Source organism: Lynx rufus, unplaced genomic scaffold (assembly GCF_022079265.1).
Source record: "Lynx rufus isolate CCGP_SWC_20201006 ecotype Redwood Valley unplaced genomic scaffold, mLynRuf1.p SCAF_2, whole genome shotgun sequence".
NCBI lineage: Eukaryota > Metazoa > Chordata > Mammalia > Carnivora > Felidae > Lynx > Lynx rufus.
Genome location: NW_025814834.1, coordinates 210,964,659 through 210,978,445, shown reverse-complemented (window position 1 = coordinate 210,978,445; position 13,787 = coordinate 210,964,659). Strand labels below are relative to the sequence as shown.

Below are 13,787 nucleotides of genomic sequence, written 5' to 3'. Positions count from 1 at the left end.
GACTAGTTAGACTGCTTTTATTTCTGTTATGCCCAGCACAAATTAGATCTGTTGTCCTAGTTTCCATGACCTTGAAAGCTTAGTGACAAAGAAAAGCAGGACTAAATCTTAAGAGTGTGACCCATTGAGAGTTTCAAGGGGACATTTTATTAGTTTGAATCTACCTGTAAGACCTGTTGTAAGGCAGGAAGTCTTCTCAGGCATGGCTCGGGTCAGTGTTTATCGTGTTTCAGAACCACCTATAGTGCAGACCTTTCACCTTGTCCCAGCCTAATGGTTCAGAATTCACATATTCAAGTTTGGGAACCTTCCAGTTTAAGGCAGCTTGTAAGTAAATTTGTGGAGAAATGTTTAAATTAGGCAGTCACATTATGTAGCTGAGACCAACTTTAAGACTAAGACTTTGAGGGGTGCTGGCTCAGTTGGTAGAATATGTGACTCTTGATCTCAGGGTTGTGCGTTCAAGTCCCATATTGGCTGTAGAGCTTTATTTTAAAACAAAACAAAAACACACACCTAAAACTTTGAATGGAATTTTAGGGCAAACATAGCCTATTTTCTTATAATATTCATTGTTTTGACAGTTAAGAGGGAAAAAATAGAATTTCCCTGGTAAGATTGTGTAAATGTTATTTGTATGTATTAAAACAGGCACGGGGGCACCTGGGTGGCTCAGTTGGTTAGGCGACTGATCAGTTGGTTAGGCTCGGCATGATCTCACAGTTCGTGAGTTCGAGCCCCGTGTCGGGCTCTGTGCCGACAGCTCGGAGCCCAGAGCCTACTTCAGATTCTGTGTCTTCCCCTCTCTCTACCCCTCCCCCGCTCACACTCTGTGTCTGTCTCTCAATAATAAATAAATGTTTAAAAAAGAATTAAAAAAAAATAGGCACAGAGTTGCTAGAGGGAAGATTGTAAAACGTGCATAATTTTATGATAAACACAAGAATTCAAAGGGATTATAGGTAATGCCCTCATGTTCCCTCCTCTTCCAAGTTTGAGATGTACTCTCTTAAGTTATACTGAGCTAAGTACAACTCAGGAGTTCTTTAACACATTCAGAACAGGTCACAATTGACCTAAGGAATAATATTTAGAATGTCATATAACATATTGTAGGAAGTTGTTAGAGCCACATATAATTATTGAGTAGCGGGGATCTAATTCAGGGCCTTTAACAATAGATGGCCCTCAGATCTCCCAAGTCGTGGGGCTGGCTTGTCATTTTCACTGTAAAAAATGCATTTTACCTAATCAGTTAGCACCTGGGCTTTAACCACACCTGCTAGTGAAGATTTTGAGAAGTTTGGTTGGTTGAGGCGTAGGAAAGCTTGAACGTACTTTTTCCAGGTGGGACAGCATGAAACACTTGTCGAATGGGATATTTGAAAGCAGTTGAATGCGAGTATGGAGACTTGGTTGGAATTGTTGTTGGATGGTTAAGTCATAAAATGTTTTGTACTGAAATGTATGGAGCTGATTGCTTCCTTAGGTCAGGGACCTCTTGTTAGAAAGATCCAAATCCAAGAAGCCCAACTTTGCATATAGACCCCAGGTGGCTTCTAAGATTGTGCTTTCTTAGTTCTATGCAGATAGATCATTACAATCCCTTAAACATGAAATTGCGAAGATAAAAGAGTTTTTTTACATTGACATGCAGGCATTAAGACCTGAACTGGTCATGAAGGTTAAATAGATTACATGTGGAAAATACACTTTTTAAAAATCTTTGTTAAACTGAATTTCTGATTTTGAAATTTTTTTTTTTAATTTTTTTTTTTCTTCAACGTTTATTTATTTTTGGGACAGAGAGAGACAGAGCATGAACGGGGGAGGGGCAGAGAGAGAGGGAGACACAGAATCAGAAACAGGCTCCAGGCTCTGAGCCATCAGCCCAGAGCCCGACGCGGGGCTCGAACTCACGGACCGCGAGATCGTGACCTGGCTGAAGTCGGACGCTTAACCGACTGCGCCACCCAGGCGCCCCTTCTGATTTTGAAATTTTTATTGAGCTATTTATTTGGTGGAAATGAAGCCAGTACATACGATTTTAATGGTTGCAAATTATGTTCTATCTTTCTGATTCTGCCTTTTGGAGTATAAACCTTAAGATGTGTCTGAATTATTTTTTCTTTTCTTTTTCATTTTTTCTCCCTTTTTAAATGCAATATTCCTAAATATGTGCCCTCTATTAGTTTCAAGAAGACCTAGTTGATCTTGAAATGAGATCTCCCCTGGGAGATATGATCAAAATACAGTATGGAGACAGGTACAGGAACCCTGGCAGTTTCTGGGTCCACTTGAGTCTCTGAAAGTACATATTCTTTGATGACACCAGTAAGATTAAGCTGAGCTGCCATTAGAGCAGTCAGACTGGAATCGGGAGTGAGGTGTGTTCTGTCTGAATTCACTCAGCAGCTCAGAAGTTGAATCTTTTCAGTATCAGTGTTGTTGGTGACATCAGTAATATTTAGTGCCTGTCTCTAAACAGTTTGTTTCAGTCAGTTAATTGTTAATTTTTTTGTGTGGCTTTGTTTTACATTAAAAAAAGAGAACATAATAGGCTGTGTATAGTTATTATCAACAAAACATTGAATATTCTGCGCTGGACCGTGTTTAAAATGGAGCTTTAGAGAAAGGTTGTGCTTGAATTAGACACTAAACCAGGGCTTTAATCATAAGAAATAGAAACCTTAGGAGTGGCGTGTGGTCTCCCTGTGTGTGTCATTGGGGCCCATGTGGCAGCAGTTTCAGAAGTACTGCTCCAGTCAGTTTGCATACAATTACTCTTCTTGTATCTAAAAATCGCGACATTTAGATGGTTGGGCTCTGTTAATTAACAGAGATGCAAAATGCTAAATATTTTATAAAATGCTGAAAAGCAAATTAAGTAATGAAGCTGGCCTGTTTTCAGTTGACTTTCACGTGTGTTTCAGATTGTAGTTTTATACTTCCCATTGAGAGCCTGCTGCAGAATTTTTGGAACCTAAGATTAGGCTTAAGTAATTGCTGTTTTTGCTGGGGTTTAAAATCTATTTCTGTGTTAGTGATTATTTTTAAAACAAATGAACTTAGCAGACTGAAATTCAGTCCACTTTTCTGTTTTGAAGATCAAAGAAAGAGTTACTTACCCCTAAGTTTTTTTGACAAGTTTCTTTAGCCTTTGGAGTTAAGCAAAAGGCAGCTATTTCTGAAGCTGTATATACCTTTTCCAGATTGTATGAGTATTCACACCCAGTATTTCAGAGATTTAGCTTCTTAAGTATAGATTTTCCTGTGATATCTAAATATACATTAAAACATTCTTCTGTTTTGGGGTGCCTGGCTGGCTCAGTCTGTAGGGCATGTGACTTTTGATCTTGGTGTTGTGAGTTTGAACCCTACATTGGGTATAGAGATTACCTAAAAAAGAAAAAGAAAAAAAAAAACAACAACCCTCTTCTCTTTTTACTCTGCCCCCATCCCACTTAACAGAAACGGAAAGTGAAAATGAATTTCGTCCTTTGGATGAAAGGATAGATGAATTTCACCCCAAAGCAACAAGAACCCTCTTTATTGGCAACCTTGAAAAAACCACTACTTATCATGACCTTCGCAACATCTTCCAGCGCTTCGGAGAAATTGTGGTATGTTGTTTTTTTTACAGTAAAAAGTTTTAGATCTTTGTCGTAAAACATAAAGCATAGTACAAGATTATATTTGGAAAGATGATATTTAGATGGTGTAACAAATACTTTTCTCGTTTGCCCTGTGTTGTTAACTCCTGCTAAAAGATGGTCTGGCAAAACTCCTTGGGGGACTGTTTTATGTGTGTATATAAAACTATATAATAGGTATTTGTCTTTGTTTTATTTATATATATGTATTTTTCTATCCATTTTTCTTATTTTCTTTGTCCATCGAGTACTGTTTAAAGCCATATCTAGTCCTGTGGGTGGGAAGGAAAATAAAAGAAGAGAAGTCTGTAAGAAAGAAGCAGCAACTTAGTATAGGAGTATTGTGTTATCACAATTCACGTCAGAAGTACCTTGGGGATTTACTGGAATGTGGATGTCATGCTGGAACCTCAGTTCTGTTTTGAAATTTTAATTAGAATCACTTTTTATATTTTGCAAGTCATTATTAAATTTAGGAATTCGAAGGGTTTTTCTGTTCCTCGTGACTCAAAACTTGAGTCACTTTATAGTGAAAATAGTTTGGTTACAGCTTTGTACCCTTGGGATATATATATACTATTTTGTTTTGTGTTTGAAAAAAATAGGGAAATTACTTCTGTCTTTCCTAGACTTTGTATTAGTAACAGCAAGAAAATTGTGTATATTTGGACTTTAGAGAGTAAAAAAACGTGCTGGGTAAGAACAGTTACTGTTAATCTTTCAGGTGTGTGTGTGTGTGTGTGTATGTGTCTGTCCATCTATCCATCCTTATTTATACACTAATGTTGGGAGTAAAAATTCTTACTTTTTTTAAATGATACAATCTAGTGAATAAAATATTTGTGCTTGTAGTTGACCTAAACCTCAAAGGGACTAGGAGCAAGAGATAGAAATGGTTGGTACAAAGTAAGAAAAAACAAGCTATATATTTAGAGAAACAGCAAAACATTCATTTTCCTTTCTTGAATTTCAATGATTTTAAGTTCTTTTATCACACACTCTAATTCCAGCCGTACTGCCTACTTAGATGAGTTCACTTACCTACCTGGGCTCCAGCCTTTTCTGTGATAGAAAAGTTTTATTTATTTTGCTGCTTAGCATTTATGAGTCTATGAGTTGATAAAACTTTCAGATATACTTTTATTTGAATGTGGCTGCTACTTTGAATTTTGGAGGAGTGTAAGAAATTGTATTTGTGTACATAGATACATTTTCATCAGCAGGGTTGCTACAAATGGAGTGATTATAGTGTTTAAGATCCATGCTTAATAAGTGGCCATGTCCTATTCTGTTTGAAAACCATTATTCCATGTTTGCAATTGCTCACGAGGGTAACTATTTTAATGACACACAAACTTAGGGGAAATGGTCTGCTGCTTATTGATAGATTATGCTGTAGCTAGAAGAACCCTTGTAGTGAGCCTACCCACCAATATTCTTTGGAGACCATTTCTCTTACATGGAGTTATTCTGGATTGTTGCGTTCTACATTTTGGTGAAAGTCAGTTCCTATTTACCATTACTTAGAACTGTTTTGAGTATAGGGGTGCCTGGGTGGCTTATGCCATTGAGCGTCCGACACTGAATCTCAGCTCAGGTCTTGATCTCAGGGTTGTGAGCTCAAGCCCTGCATTGGGCTTCTCGCTGGGGGTGAAGCCTATTTAAAAGAAAAAAAAAAGAACTATTTTAAGTATAAACTACTGCTTTTTTTAAGGATTCCTCAAACTGCTCTTCAAATGCATTATTCATTTTGCTCTGTTTCAGCTTTTGATTATTGGCTTATGACCCTTAAAAAGGCTTAAATATTGTGATTTACAGAATACTTCAGATAATCACCATATGGGTCATTATTGTTCAAGTGTAAGTTTTGCAATCCACGTATCTGGTTTCTCTGGACCATTTTCATGTGTAAGCCAGCTGTTTTATACCACTTTGTCTAAGTAGTGAAGTAGGCAGGACCAGAGTGTCATGCATGAGTACAGGTTTCAGTCTTTCTAAAGAATTGGAGTTAAGGGCGCCTGGCTGGCTCAGTTGAAAGAGCACATGACTTTTGACCTCAGGGTCCTGAGTTCGAGACCCACGTTGGGTGTGGAGATTACTTAATAAATAAACTTAAAAAAAAAAAAAAGAGATGGGGCTTTGCCTTTTATAGACTGTTTCTTTAATCAAGGGATGGTGTTCTGATACATCTTCACAAGGTAGTTCAGGTATTTATATATTTATTCATTCTGGATATGAGAGATTATTACTATATATATCAGTCACCAGGCTTGGTTCAGTTAGATACACTGATACATTGAATGAGTCTTCTAATTTAGGATTGCATATTTTAAAAATTTAGGATCACTTTTTTGAAAACTTGATTTCTTTCTCATTCTTATTCTTCTCAGATACTGTATTTTAAATGGCCAGCCAGCCACTAATAAAGGTTTTTAGATTATTGCAGAAGCGAATTACAGTTTACCCTTGAACAGCATGGGTTTTAACTGCATGGATCTGCTTATATGTGGACTTTTCTTCTTATGATTTTCTTAATAACATTCTCTTTCTTCCAGCTTACTTTAAGGATATAGTATAATAACTTTTACAGAATATGTGTTAATTAACCATGTTATCAGCAAGGCTTCTGGTCAGCAGTAGGGTATGAGTGGTTAAGTTTGGTGGGAGTCAAAAGTTATATGTGGATTTTCAACTGCCTTGGAGGTGGGTGCCCTAACTAACTCCCTTGCCCCCAGCCCCCTGTTGTTCAAGGGTCAACTGTATTTCTTAGGTTTTTATTAAATAGGCTGCCTTTATTAATCTCTGTACTGTTCCAATTTTAGTATATGTGCTGCTGAATCAAGCACAGCCTTTTTCTTCATAAATTTGTCTTAACACAGGTATTGTGAATTTTAAACTTTGAGTTTGCACTTTCTCTTCTGCAAAGAATTTCACAGAGGAAGGATTTCATGGTTGTGACTACAAATGCTGTGTTGTGTAGTCTTTCAGGCTATTTACAGTTGTATTGCAATGTATGGTTTTAACTAAGAAAATGATTTTGGGGAATATGACTGTTTTGAGGAATATGCACTTTGTTTGGGCTTAGTTTATTCTGATTTATTTTCCTGTTGGCCTGTCACTAATTGGTACTAATTGGCTTTTTCAGGATATTGATATTAAGAAAGTAAATGGAGTTCCTCAGTACGCATTCTTGCAGTACTGTGATATTGCCAGCGTTTGTAAGGCTATTAAGAAGATGGATGGAGAGTACCTTGGAAATAATCGCCTCAAGGTAAAGGACTTTGCATAAGTTATTACACCGTTATGATTTGGAGTGTTTGTGTGTGTGTGTGTCTCATTATTTCAAATTGCAGTACAGTTAGATAACAGTAAAGGTAATATAATTCTCTGCACCCTCATCCTCTTGTACTGTAAGCTGAATTAGTACTTAGCCTGGCAGGATCACTCTTGTGTACATTTCTGTTTGATTTTAACCAGATGTTTCTCCCTTGGGATGATGGTTGATAAGATTCCTACAGAAGACAGATTTTTTCAGAATTCTGTAGTTGAATAATTGGTGACTTTACTAATAGAAATTTCACCTCTCCTGTTCAGCTGGGTTTTGGAAAGAGCATGCCTACAAACTGCGTGTGGTTAGACGGGCTTTCTTCAAATGTGTCGGATCAGTATTTAACACGCCATTTCTGCCGATATGGTCCTGTGGTAAAGGTAGGTGGGAGGTTTTGGTGTTGGTGTCAGGTTACTTCTGACTCCCTGTTCTTGGAATTCTGTCCTGTCAGCCCCAGTTCTTAATGTTGACGTTTTCTTTTCTTTAAAAATTACTAGTAATTTGTTGTAGAAGGGCTTTTGCATCTGTTAGTTTACGATGTGAGGAAGTATTTTGAAAAACTATTTTGAACTAGCCATGATGATTAATTTTGAAACTAATTTGCATGATACTGTTAAATAGAAGGTTTTTTAGAGGTTTTTATTATTTTATCTCACATGAAAATTAGTCTAATTATCTAATTATTTACAATCACACAAATATGTCATTAGACTTTATTTGTTAAAAAAGAAGATGACTTTAAAGGGACAATCATACAGTGTTCATCTAGTCAAAGTTTATAAGGTGTAACATACCCATAAACAACAGGAAAAGGGTCTGTGGGCCCCATTCCATTATGTGAAAGTAGAGTTTGAACTCCCTTCTTGAGAGCAGAGTTACACTGTGGTGGCGTGGTGTATAATTTCAGCATTTCTTTAAATGTAGCTTTTGTTGTTTGGACAAATACACATCATAAAGACTGCTAGTATAAATGGAAAAATCCAGTAGCTTTAAGTTAATAATGCTTGTTTTAACCAAAATTCACTGAAATTTATTGGTGATTAACCAAAATCCACTGAAATTTATTGTTGATTCAGTGTTCTACATTTTTTTCTCTTTCAGGGGTGTTGATTTTTTTTTTTTTTTTTTTTTGAGCCCAAACTACAAGAATGCCTACTTAAGTACACAGTACAGAACTTAGTCAACATGGAAAATAAAGAAAGACAAAATAAAGGCATAATGTACCTCAAGGCACGGTAGCCGCAATTGTAAACAGTCCCTACACGTTTTATTATCTTCACTGGGAAAAGCCCTGACATTTTTTCTAGAATTAGAGAAAATGTTTGTTTGTTTTTGTTTTTCTTTTTTTTTGGCAGTGTCCTTGTGACCTAAGATTTTCTTGGGACTGACAATGAGTCTGGTGGATGAGGCTCTTATTTGGTTTTTGTTTTGTTTTTTACAGGTGGTGTTTGACCGCTTAAAAGGCATGGCCCTGGTCCTCTACAATGAAATTGAATATGCGCAAGCAGCTGTAAAAGAGACCAAGGGGAGGAAAATCGGTGGGAATAAAATTAAGGTGTGCAGAATGACTAAACAGAAGTAAAACAAAATCGCATTGAGACCCCACCCTCTTAATAACTGGCATTTTGTGGGCGGCCAGCAAGGGACGTGGTTTACAGCAAGTGTGCCGTATGTCCCGTTCTTAAGGGGAACGTTACTATTTTTACATTTGGCTGCTTGAGGGCACAGGGTCATTAACCACAGAACCTTCCCTAAAAATTGTGTTGTTCAAGGAAATGTGCCTCTCCACATCCCAGGTACCCAATGCTTACATGTAGACTCTTGGAGTAGGCTGGCCCGCATTCACTTGTGGGTGTATGCATCCCAGGAACTTGAAGTGTCAGTCATTCCAGTTTCCGGAATGATCCTCTCTTCCTCTTTCCTCCTCTTCTAGAGAGTGGGTAACCACTGAACATACAATCTTTTGTCTGGTGTTTTTGTTTAAAAAACTTTGGTTCAGGAGAACTTGAAGAAATGTATGCACTTAATACCTATGGTGGTTCGATTGAAATAAGATATTAATAGATAACAGGTATCATAGTCTTTTAATAACGACTCTGAGGCCCAGCTGTGAGTGAAGTTTAAATGTTTTGTATTTTCTAACTGATTCCAGCAAATATACATATAGATTGCTGGATTTCATTGATCTGATTACTTGGCAACCTAGAATCCTGATAGGTATCGTTTCAGTTTTCCATTTTGCCTTTTCCACTCCTTCAGTATTGGACTCTGGAACTTAAAAAAAATTTTTTTTTTCTATTTAATTTTTGAGAGAGGAAGAGAGAGAATGTGTGAGTGAGGAAGGGGGAGAGAAAGAGAGAATCCCAAGCAGGCACTGTCAGCATCAGAGCCCAGTGTGGGGCTCGAACCCACAGTGAGATCATGACCTGAACTGAAATCAGGAGTCTGATGCTTAACCATCTGAGCCACCTAGGTGCCCCTGGGTTCTAGAACTTTTAATTATACTTCTTTATTGGGGCACCTGGCTGGATCAGGTGGTAGAACATAAGACTCTTAATTTCAGGGTCATGAGTTCAAGCCTTACAGTGGGCATAGAGTTTACATTAAAAAATAATAAAGTATACCTCGTTGTCAAGATTTGTATTGAACTTGAAAGAGATTTCGAGTTAACAAAATACAGTTCCAGTTAGGACTGTTTAACTTAGTTGAGATAGATTGCTCTTACTTGAAGTTTATCTAGAGGGTTGTGTTGGGAAGGATTTTCAAATCCAATAACACTTTCCATTTTAAAAATCTGAAACTTGAATCAAACACCTGCTATTCTTTGTTTTTAAGGTGGATTTTGCAAATCGGGAAAGCCAGCTGGCATTTTATCACTGTATGGAAAAGTCTGGTCAAGATATCAGAGACTTTTATGAAATGTTAGCAGAAAGAAGGTATGTATTTTTTTTCCCCCCAAGCAATAAGGTATGTATTTTAAACCTATCAGCATAACTTGAATTTTAAAATTTCAAATACATAAAATTTATATAGAATTAAATTTTATTTTTCACTCCTTATTTCTAAATTCATCCCCCAAAAACTCCTTTCCTTTTATCCACCCATACAGAAACACAGGTTTATTTTTATGAATTCAGTTTTCATGTGGCTCATGGGATTTAGGGTAACCTAAATACATTTCTCACTGAAAGCCCTATAATTTGAAAGAGTTACTATTTTGCTAAATTATAACTTTATGTACAAATATCCTGCCTTACAGTTTTAAATTAAATATGATAACATGTTAAAGGGCGTTACAAACTATTAAGTGCCCTGTATATTTATTTAGTAATGACAACATCCAGATTATCACCATGCATGTGCCCATACAATTAAAAAAATTTTTTTAAAGATTACCAAGAACTTTGTTTTGAATTCAGATCTTTTAAATAATAATTTGTGAATCAGCCAAAGCGTATATAAATTGGTAACTTTAGCAACATAAAAAGTAAACCTTACTTCCTGTTGTTGATTTTTTTCAGTCATGGTACTGTAGTACAGTATTTGATATTTTTTTCTGCTATTTGTAGGAAACATTGCAGTTCAGAATCATTTAAGTTCTCACAGTTTGAACCAGGCTATCTCTGTTAGCGTACAACTGCCCCCAAACTGATGATTGATTCTTTTTTAGACTGGATATGTTAAAAACATCGTAACATAGTGTCACCAAGTGCTTCAATAGCTGATCATATTTGAAAATGGAAACTATCAGGGTGTGTTGCGGGAGGGGTGGGGGCGGTGCTCAGTCAGTTGAGTGTCTGACTCTTGATTTTGGCTCAGGTCATAATTGAGGTCGTGGGATCAAGCCCCATGTTGGGCACTGTGCTGATCAGTGGAGCCTGCTTGGGATCCTCTCTCCCCCTTTGCCCCTTCCTTGCGCATGTGTGCTCTCTCAAAAAACTAAAAAGAAAATGGAAACTATTATCCACGTGGTCAGGCTGTTTGTCCAAACATGTCTCTGTGATTAAGTGTCCTGGAATGTTACCACTGGATCTCCACCCCTGTACGTATGCATTAAACAAAAGGCTGCGTGTGAAAAATGCCTTTAGACACTCTAGTTCAAGTATAAAAGGGGTTCTACAAGTATGAGTCAGATCCTGATTGTGCTGCCAGAAACCTGTTGAATACATTGATTCCCTTTTTACTGCATGTTTTGCCACTTTGTTTTTAAGTTACAGAAGAAGGTATATAGTTTTTGAGTCCTTTCCTTGTGGAATATTGAACAACGTTCAGTGAATGCCGGGAAAGTTTTTTATTTTTATTTTTTTTAAAGATTTTATTTTTAAGTAATCTCTATACCCAAAATGTGAGCTCAGACTTACAACCTCCAGATCAAGTGTCACACGCTCTACCAACCAAGCCAGCCAGGCAGCCGTGAGGAGGTTTTGTTTTGTTTTGTTTTGTTTTGTTTTGTTTTAATGAAAAATGTACCCCACAGCCAAATTCCCAAAAGCCTGAACTTCTATAAAGATTTGATGGTTTTTCACTTAGTAGACTGGAGTCCACAGCCCTCTAGCCGGAATGTCGGTTTCGATATAAGGTTTTTCTGTGTTGTGTGTTGTGTGTGTGTGTGTGTATGTGTGTGAGAGAGAGAGAGAGAGGGAACGCGCACACACGTGAGAGCATACATGTGCATATGCATGAGAATATATGTGTCTGTGGAGAGAGAAAAAAGGTCTCCACCCTGGCTCCCCAAGTAGCAGTTCAAAGTCATTTTTAACATTTTTAGTACTTACAGGAATTCTTACCCATATGCCAGTACGAAGTGTGTTGGTGGTCTGGTGGCACCTAAGACAAAACATCCATTAAAATCCTCTATGCATACATTAAATATTTTTCAAAGAATAGTGTCTTGTGAGGGTTGGATAATGCTGTGTGGGTGTTAATTTTTGTATATTACCACTTTTAAATTCACTCATTTTACTGACGTTCTGGCTCTGGCTTTGTTCTTTGGTTTTTACCCGTGGTTATTTATCCCTTTTGAATGGAGTTTATCTCCTAAAGTAGGAAGCAGAAGGGTGTGACCCAGTTTTGCCCCATTTTTTTTTAGATGGCAGTGCTTATGGAGTGCACTCTTTGCAGTTGAACTTGAGGATATCTGCCCTTCATATAGAGTGGAAGGAAGCCATCCCACTGAATGCGTAATAAATGAATGAATGAAAAAATGGTTTACTTCTAATGGTAGTTTCCCTCAGGAATGCAAACAGTGACCGATTTGCATAGGGTTCTGCAGTTTAAAAGTAGCATTTCATTTATTCCTTCTTATCTTGTGTTACTTTTAGTGGAACCGAAGATCAGATCGCCTTGCTGATAAGGTCACAGGCTAAGACTTTAGTCTGGAGATAAACCCAGTGCTCCTTCCTGCTGGTGCATGGAGCTTTATACTTTACCAAAATGATTCTCAAGATAAATTTACAAGAGCCTATTATGCTTTAGATGAATTTCCCACCTACTTAGGGGAATTGGGATATTGTGCAGTCATGTGAACAGAGTTCTGAAAACCTGGCTTTTCCAGGTTCCTGAACACCCTTTTGTCCAAGGTTCAGTGTTGAGTTGTACTGTCTCTTACTTGAGTTCTTTGAGGACAGGAACACTCATTTCTTTTGGTAGTCATAAGGCCCAGCAAAATATGTGCAAAATCAGTATTTATTAAACTGAACAGTGCTCCAGCACTAACATTTACACATATACCTTCAACTTCTGTAAATATTTTCATATTTTTGGGTATAGTTGTAGTCTGATTAAAACATCTCTCAAGCCTACTGTTAATGTGGGCAGTGAACTAGTGGCCATTCTAGGTGTCTTAATCATTTTATATTAGCATGAAAGTAGGGTGCCTGGGTGGCACGGTTGGTTAAGCGTCTGACTCTTGATTTCAGCTTAGGTCATGATCTCATGATTCATGAGATCGAGCCTTGCGTTGGGCTCTGTGCGCTGACAGCGTGGAACTGTTTGGGATTCTCTCTCTGCCCCTCCCCCACTCGTGTGCGAGTGCCTGCGCGCGCGTGCTCTCTCTCTTTCTCTCTCTCTCATATAAACATTTCTTTTAAATTTTTTTTTTCAACGTTTATTTTATTTTTGGGACAGAGAGAGACAGAGCATGAACGGGGGAGGGGCAGAGAGAGAGGGAGACACAGAATCGGAAACAGGCTCCAGGCTCCGAGCCATCAGCCCAGAGCCCGACGCGGGGCTCGAACTCCCGGACCGCGAGATCGTGACCTGGCTGAAGTCGGACGCCTAACCGACTGCGCCACCCAGGCGCCCCTAAACATTTCTTTTAAAAAGAAAGCATACAGTATATTTGAAAATGGTACTTCCTTGGAATTTATGGTGGCAATGAATTAGCCAAGTTCCATGCCTAGTAACATTTGCAAGATGGCTGGCTATTATTTAGGCAAAGACTCTGATTCCTGTGGAACTCTAAGAGAGACCATCTCAAAACCAATTAAATAACATAGGGGTGCCTAGGTGCTTCAGTTTGTTGAGTGTCTGACTTTGGCTCGGGTCACCATCTTGCGGTTTGTGAGTTCAAGCCCCATGTTGGACTCTGTGCTGACAGCTTGAAGCCTGGATCCTGCTTCGGATTCTGTGTCTCCATCTCTCTCTGCCCCTCCCCCACTCACGCTCTGGTCTCTCTCTCAAAAATAAATAAACATTAAAAAAAATAACCTAGATAATGTAAAAAAAAAAATACTCTTTTTGGACTGAGAAATGCCATACAAATATATATAATAATGTGTGATGCTTCTAGTGTTTGGATATTAAGT

General features: G+C 37.9%; 1 protein-coding gene across 2 annotated transcripts in view; it reads left to right on the top strand.

Annotated features, from left to right (window-relative positions):
* The window catches only part of SPEN (spen family transcriptional repressor), a 91,163-nt gene that overhangs the window by 64,128 nt on the left and 13,248 nt on the right, over positions 1-13,787 (top strand). For both annotated transcript variants that reach the window (XM_047082829.1, XM_047082830.1), the window contains 5 exons: positions 3,472-3,623; positions 6,799-6,924; positions 7,248-7,361; positions 8,423-8,536; positions 9,817-9,917. In XM_047082829.1, the coding sequence (XP_046938785.1) occupies positions 3,472-3,623; positions 6,799-6,924; positions 7,248-7,361; positions 8,423-8,536; positions 9,817-9,917 (607 nt within the window). The remainder of the gene's footprint in view (positions 1-3,471; positions 3,624-6,798; positions 6,925-7,247; positions 7,362-8,422; positions 8,537-9,816; positions 9,918-13,787) is intronic.